This window comes from Suricata suricatta, chromosome 4, assembly GCF_006229205.1.
Source record: "Suricata suricatta isolate VVHF042 chromosome 4, meerkat_22Aug2017_6uvM2_HiC, whole genome shotgun sequence".
Classification (NCBI taxonomy): domain Eukaryota; kingdom Metazoa; phylum Chordata; class Mammalia; order Carnivora; family Herpestidae; genus Suricata; species Suricata suricatta.
In genome coordinates this window covers 93761883-93769167 of record NC_043703.1, presented here as the reverse complement: position 1 = coordinate 93769167, position 7285 = coordinate 93761883, and the positions used below count along the sequence as shown (strand labels likewise).

General features: G+C 40.4%; 1 protein-coding gene across 1 annotated transcript in view; it reads left to right on the top strand.

Annotated features, from left to right (window-relative positions):
* Positions 1–7285, top strand: part of STPG4 (sperm-tail PG-rich repeat containing 4) — a 42017-nt gene that overhangs the window by 14687 nt on the left and 20045 nt on the right. The window contains exons 4-6 of the mRNA XM_029937310.1: positions 1203–1267; positions 1480–1534; positions 1931–1948. Coding sequence (XP_029793170.1) covers positions 1203–1267; positions 1480–1534; positions 1931–1948 — 138 coding nt within the window. The remainder of the gene's footprint in view (positions 1–1202; positions 1268–1479; positions 1535–1930; positions 1949–7285) is intronic.

The following is a 7285-nucleotide window of genomic DNA, read 5'->3' as shown; positions in this document are numbered from 1 at the left end:
CTGTGTCAGGCTCTGCGCTTACAGCCTGGAGCCTGATTGGGATTTCTCTCTCCCTCCCTCTCTCTCTCTCTCTGCCTCTCCCTGGCTTGCTGTCTCTCTCTCTCTCTCAAAATAAATAAATAAATAAATAAATAATAAATAAACATTAAAAATTTTTTAGGAAAAAGGTAGTTCATTGTTAGTACATGAAAACTCAACTGATTTTTGTAATTTGTTTTGGTATCCTGTAAATTTACTATCTTTATTTATTCTAACAGTTTTTTGGTGGAGTCTTCAGGATTTTTTATGTATAAGATCATGTCATCTGTGAACAGCAACAGTTTTGCTTCTTTCCAATTTGGATGCTTTTTAAATTTTTTTTTCTTGCCTAATTATTCTGGCTGGGGCTTTCAATGCTATGTTGAATAGAAATGGAGAGAGTAGGCACCCTTTTCCTATTCCTAATCTTAGTGGAAAAGTTTGTAGCTTTTCACCATTGAGCATGTGATATTAGCTGTGGGTCACTCAGCTGGATTTAATCTCTCCCTACCCTCAGTCTGTCTTTTATAATTTTATTTATAAAATTTTTATAAAAATTAGAATTGTTTATGTAAGTGCCTGCTCACTCCTGGTGGTCAGGGACCATTGTGTTCCCCATTACACATAGCACAGTTCTTTACCTACCGAACAGACTCACTAAATAGTAGTTGAATGGATTTGTTGAATCTAAGACATTTAACGTATAATCAATTTTACAGCATTTTTCTATGTATCATCTCTGGCATACCGTCATATAAAATTTATCAAGGAGGGGCTCTGGGTGGTTCAGTGAGTTAAACGTCTGACTTCAGCTCAGGTCATGATCTCGCAGTTCATGAGTTAGAGCCCCACGCTGGGCTCCCTGCTGTCACTGCGGAGCCTGCTTTGGATCCTCTGTCTCCCTTTCTCTATGCCCCTCCCCTGCACTGCTTGCTCAAAATCTCTCTCTCAAAAATATCTCTCTCAAAAATAAACATTAAAAGAACTATACCATGAAAAGTGAGCATTGGTTGAATGTTTTGAAGCTCCATCTTTGAAAATGTTTTTCTTCCATTAAGATAGAGAATAAATTATATAATGCTGTATGGTCATAAAATAAAGGATGATGAATGACAGGTAATAAAATAAAGTGAGCTTGAGACCTGTATTAATCTATTTTTGATGTCCTTGTCCATTCTGTGTAGTCGGTTAAGCTTTCGCCAGGACAATACGACCTACTTCCCGCACCAGTTCCCAAGCACGCCTCCAGGTAACTATATACTTACTAAGTTGCTTTTAATAATTTCACTCCTGCCTTTTTATTTACATACTTAACCAATACGAATGACTTTTAAACCTCATTTATGCCCATCATATCCAGATTAGTGTTTTTAAATATTTAGTGAGACATAGAGAATAAGTTAATAAAGTTCTCACATTAAAAAATAGGTTTAGAATATCATCTTTTCCTTTTTAATATAGGAGCTTCGTATTTCGTTCTGTAGTTCAAAGATTTCCGACAAGCTACTTCATTCCTGTAAGTATATTGTAGACAATTAATTCCTGATGAATTTGATGTTTAAAACATGCAATGGTTCATTTTGAGGTAGCAAGATTTAACGTTTTGTTCACTGTAGTAGACAAGCAATGGATGATTAATGTAATTTATTTAATATGTACTTAAAGTATATCTGAAGACATACAAGGGATTTCAATGTAAGTAACCCATTTGTGTCAAGTTCTAGAAGAAAAGTAAAGGCTCCTTTACTTTCTAGGTCTTAACTCCTGTCACCTTCTCTGTGAAGTGATCCCTGGTCACCTGTCCTGAGTTTCCTGTTCCCCTTCCTTGGTGTTTTTCCTTCTCCATATTGCTCATCACTGTCTGATACACTTAAACATTAACCTATCCTGTTTTCTCTGTCTCCCTCACTAGGATATAAGCTTCATGAAGGTGAGGATTTTTGTCTGTTTTGCCCTGTATATATAACGTGTAGAAAAATGGCTGACACATGGTATTTATTGATTTAATTAATTGATAAAGTCAGAGATATTTGATAGATCATTATATTAACAACAAAAAGGCAAAGCATCTCTCTCTAGTTTTTTTCCAAAGTGTGAAAATGCCTGTTTCTATAAGTTTCCAAATATATGTCCATGTTATGATAAAAATGAACTCCTTTAGATAACTAACCAGTAGGATGCCAAAAAATAAACATTTTGAAGGATTAAGGAAATAGAAGATTATCTGGGGATGGTTTGATGGACTCAAGTTACCTATTTGTAACTGGAAACTCGGGGAGAGAAAAACATACAATGAGCATCCGAAATAGAAATTTAGATAACTGAGTTCAGAAACAGACCATAGACTATATAAGATTTTTATATTTGATAAAGATGGTATGTTAAATCAGTAGGGAAAGGGAGAGCTATTTTATGCTAGACAATTGATTAAATAATTTTGAAAATTAAGTTAGATTCTTCATACCATATATTAAAATGAAATCATATTGATTAAAGAATTAAATACTTTTGAAGCCATAAAACCAGAAGAAAACATATTGGCAGATTTCTAATTTTAGGACAAAGCAGATTTTCTGAGATAATAACAATGGATGAACTGCAAAGAAAGTCTTTAATTTGATTTCACCACATTTACATTTTTTTGTATATCAGCAAACTGTAAATAAGTAAACAGGCAGATGCACATTAGGAAAAATATTTGCAACATACGTGGCAGAGAAAAGGCTGATGGCCTCATCTACACTTCTCTTAACAATCTATAGGAGGGATGCTTGGGTGGCTCATTCGGTTAAGTATCCAACCTCAGCTCAGGTCATGATCTCATGGTTCATGAGTTTGAGCCCCGCACTAGGCTCCGCACTGATGCTGACAGTGTGGAGCCTGCCTAGGACACACTCTCTCTGTCTCTCTCTGCGCCTTCCCCCCTCTTTCCCTCTCTCCAAATCAATAAACTTAATTAAAAAAAAAAACAATCTCTAGGGGAAACATCAATAGGAAAGTAAAACAGAAGAAGGAAATGTGAGAAGCTAAACTGATTGAAAACTGTCTGCATGTGGACGGTGTGCTGGGATATATAATGGCCCCAAAGATGTGTCTGTGTCCTAATTCTTAGAACCTATGAATCTTACCTTGTGTGGCAGAAACTGTCTCTGTGATTATGTGAAGGATCTTGAGATGGGGAGATTATCCTGGGTTTCCAGGGGGCCCTATATGCAATCCCAGGTGTCCTTATAAGAACCAACATGGTAATAAACTATTAATAAAAATAAATAAATAAATAAAAATAAAAATAAAATAGAAAAAAATGCAGGGGAAGATTTGAGAAGGGGAGAAGGCAATGTGGTCACAGAAGCAGAGGTTAGTGTGATGTGGCCCCAAGCCAAGGAAGGTGGCCGTCACCAGGACCTGGAAGAGGCAAAGACAGAGCCTTCCCCAAAGCCTCCGGAGGCATCCCTGCTGACACCTTGATTTTAGTCCAGTGACACAGATTTCAGACTTCTGGCCTCTGGAACTATGAGAATAAAATTCTTTTGTTTTAAGCCATCAAATGTATAGTAATTTGTCACAGCAGGCACAGGACATGAATACAGGTAGGGATTATGTCCAGTGGATTTCACAATGGATTGATGGGAGGGAGGAGGGTATATTTTTTCCTTTGGGTGTCCCTAGGCCTTTTCTCTCAGACACATCAGTAGCTTCAAAATGACTCCTCAGCCTCTGGCTTGGGGTGTAGGCCCGTCGCCGTCACTGGTGTTCTGGGAGCTGAGTCGGGGAAGGGGCTGGGGATCTCACTGTTTTGGGTATAGAGAAGTTCACTCAATTCCTGCTTTCAGTAAAGGCTCCTGACCTCAGAGAGTCTGAGGCTCCTGAATCCAGTTCTCTGGTGCAGTCTCCCCAGAAATGAACCCCCCCCCCCACACCCTAGGATGCAGGAAGGGAGGGAAGTGGATGGACCTGGAGAGGAGGGGTCCGCTAGTCCTCCTGCTTTCAGCCCCCAGCCCCATTCCCACCTCAGAGGGCCCTGTCAGGGCTGAAATTCCTGACCTGCTTTTGGATTCTGTGGAGCAAATCAGCCTGCTCCCCTGGCAGGCCCTCTCCAGGTGCGTGGGCCTCAGCTCTCCCCATTGAGCCACACCAGGTGCCACTCCTCCAGGCTGCTTCATGTCTACCCTCTCAGATACCTTATCTCTGTTGACTGGTGTCTCTTCTCTTGGTCGTGTGTGTGGAATGGGGGTGGTGGTGGATAGTTATGCCTTTTTGATTTTCTAGGAGAAACAGAGACAGATGCATATGTCTGGTTGGCTTTGGCAGCAAGCAGTCAAGACACCTGGGTCTTTTTGCTGGGTAATACTCTATTTCTCTTGAAATATATTCTTAAAAAAATTTTTAATGTTTATTTACCTCTGAAAGAGAGACAGACAGACAGAGTACAAGCAGGGCAGGGGCAGAGAGAGAGGGAAACACAGAATCTGAAGCAGGTTCCAGGTTCTGAGCCGTCCGCACAGAGCCCAATGCAGGTCTCAAATTCACAAACCGTGAGATCTTGATATGAGCAGAAGTGGGATGCTCAGCCGACGGAGGCACCCAGATTGAAATATATGCTTTAAATGAATGCTATGAGCTAATAATTTGTTTACTATTAGTCAAGAAGCTCAAATCAAAAATGATCTGATATTATTAGTTCGGGCTGGGTGTCCAGGATAAGCAGCCTGGGATATGAACTGGCACAAGCCAGTTGATTCTGACAATCCTTGCCTTTGTTCTCACCCCTTTTATGGAGGAAAGGATTCTTGGAGATCCTTATTCTGCCATTTTCATTGATGTCACCTCATCCATTCTATTTTATAAATAAATGTGATTCACTGATTTGGAACATCCTGTCCTTTAACAAAGTGAAAAGAATACTTTCATGGAAAATGTTCTAACACAAAGAAATAGACCAGGGCTGATTCATGTCTGTCCTAAACATACATTCCCACAGCAGAGTGTGGGTTTGGTTTAGATCCACAAACTTGTAAACTGGAGAACAAATTCCTTTGATCCCAACAGTGGGAGATGGTGGTGTGCTGTGTGAGTATGGTACAGAAATGCTGCCTACCAGAACATTCTCAAATGTTAAATAAATGCAGTAATCTTTAGGCCCTTATAATATGCTACTTAACCTCTATCTGAAAAACTCACTTGATTGATTTCATCTTTCATTTAATTGTTCTAGAAATTAACATTATAATCGCAGAACTGTTTAGGACTCTTAGAACTGGAAGAAACTTTATCAATGAGCTATAGCTGACCCTTGAACAACATGGATTTGAACTGTGCGGGTCCACTTATATGTGGATTTTTCTTAAGTAAATACAGTAAGGTACCGTAAAGGTATTTTCTCTTTCTTATGATCTTCTTAATGACATTTTTTTCTATAGCTTACTTTATTGTAAGAATACAGTATATATAATATATACAGCATACAAAATACACACTAATTGACTGTATATGTTATTGGTAAGGCTTTCAGTCAACGGTGGGCTCTTAGCAGTTAAGTTTGGGGGGAGTCCAAAGTTATACATGTATTTTCCACTGCTGGGGGGCCAATGCCCCTAACCCCCATGCTGTGCAAGGGTCAACTGTACTCTATTAGGGCTGGCTTTGATGATGATAACCTTCATCTTTCATTGCGTGTTTTCTGGTGCAGGTGCATTTCATCCTCACAGCAACTTGGTGGGGTAATATTTATCATCTCCATTCCACAGGTAGGAAATGGAAGTTAGTTTCCAGAGGTCACATGGTTGTTTAGGAAGTGGAGCTACCACTTGGACCCTGTTTATAGTGACCTCAAAACCTGGCTCTAAGCTGTGTGGCCTAGTACATGAGCATGATCAAGTGACTTGCTTAGTGCCTTTGGACATTTACAGCTGATCTGGGGTCAAATCCAAGTGGCAGACATTGTGTTGTCTCTGGCGTCACCATTCCTCACTGATGACTAAGGCTTGTTTGTGGGCCCAGGTTGGACCCTTTTTGCAGTAGGGTAAGTTCACATGCAGGAAGCTTCTCTCTCCTGGGAGGTCCATCTGCCAGCCTGCCTGTTAGGCCCTGATCCTCTAAGATCCTTAACAACAGATGGATGCAGCTTGGGCTTCAGCTGGGAGCCTGGCTACACTGGCTTTTCTTAATTGGCCATATTTTTTTTTCCTGGGACACCTTTAGGATGTTAGAACCTCCAGTCTTTTCTCAGCAGAGTCTTTTTGTAAAAAGCTGGACTCAACTGAGTCTAACTGACTTCAGTAGAAGTTCTTTCATCTACTCTACACATCTCTTTTGGGAGGCTCTGTTTGTGAGGCCCCTATGCCAGGTAGATATTGTTGAGTATTCAACGCAAATGAGACATTTTATCAGTGCTCTCACTTCCCTCTTGAAGGGCAAGAACACTCTAAAGTCAATACCCCCCCAAATTAAAAAACAAAGCCAATAACCCAACCAGTGTGTACCCACATAAGCACACAGGAACTAGTGTGGGACCAAATGGCTTAGCATGCACAACTTGAAACGTGGCACCCAAAATTAGACACTGATGACTCAAGTTTAATATTATCTGTTAATAGAAGCCCATGTACCTTCTTCCTTCTGGCCATCTCCAGAACTTTCTGATACCTTCACTTGTAAAACTCTTAGCAAGTGCTGATTCCAAGTGGAAGAAAGAGGTAAAGGCAGGAGTGAAGAAAAGGCTTGAATGAGGAGAGGGACACCCATACTTGTCCCTTCGAAGAGCCTGGATTCTAAGGCAAACTTGAAGAGACCAAAGTGCTAGCTGTCCCCTCAGCCTTTGGATCCAAAGGCTTTTCCACAAGACATATATTAGTCGAGGGGTAAAGAAGGGAAATTTGTATTTATACCTCCCTGCCCACTGCAGTAATGCCTGAAACTCCATAGTAGGGATTAAAAAAATTTTTTATTTTTCAGTTATCTCTATCCCCAGCATGGGGGTCAAATTCACAACCCTGAGATCAAGAGTTGTATGCTTTTCTGACTAAGCCAGCGAGGGGTCCCCATAGTAAGGATTTTGACATAAAAGCCTAAGATCTGAGACTTGAGGCATGTGCCACTCTTTAAAAAATTTTTTTACTCTTTATTTATTTTGAGAGAGACACAGAGAGCGAGTTGGGGAGGGGCAGAGAGACAGAGGGAGACACAGAATCTGAAGCAGGCTCCAGGCTCTGAGCTGTTGACACAGAGTCTAACAGAGGCTCTAACCCGTGAACTAGGAGATCATGAC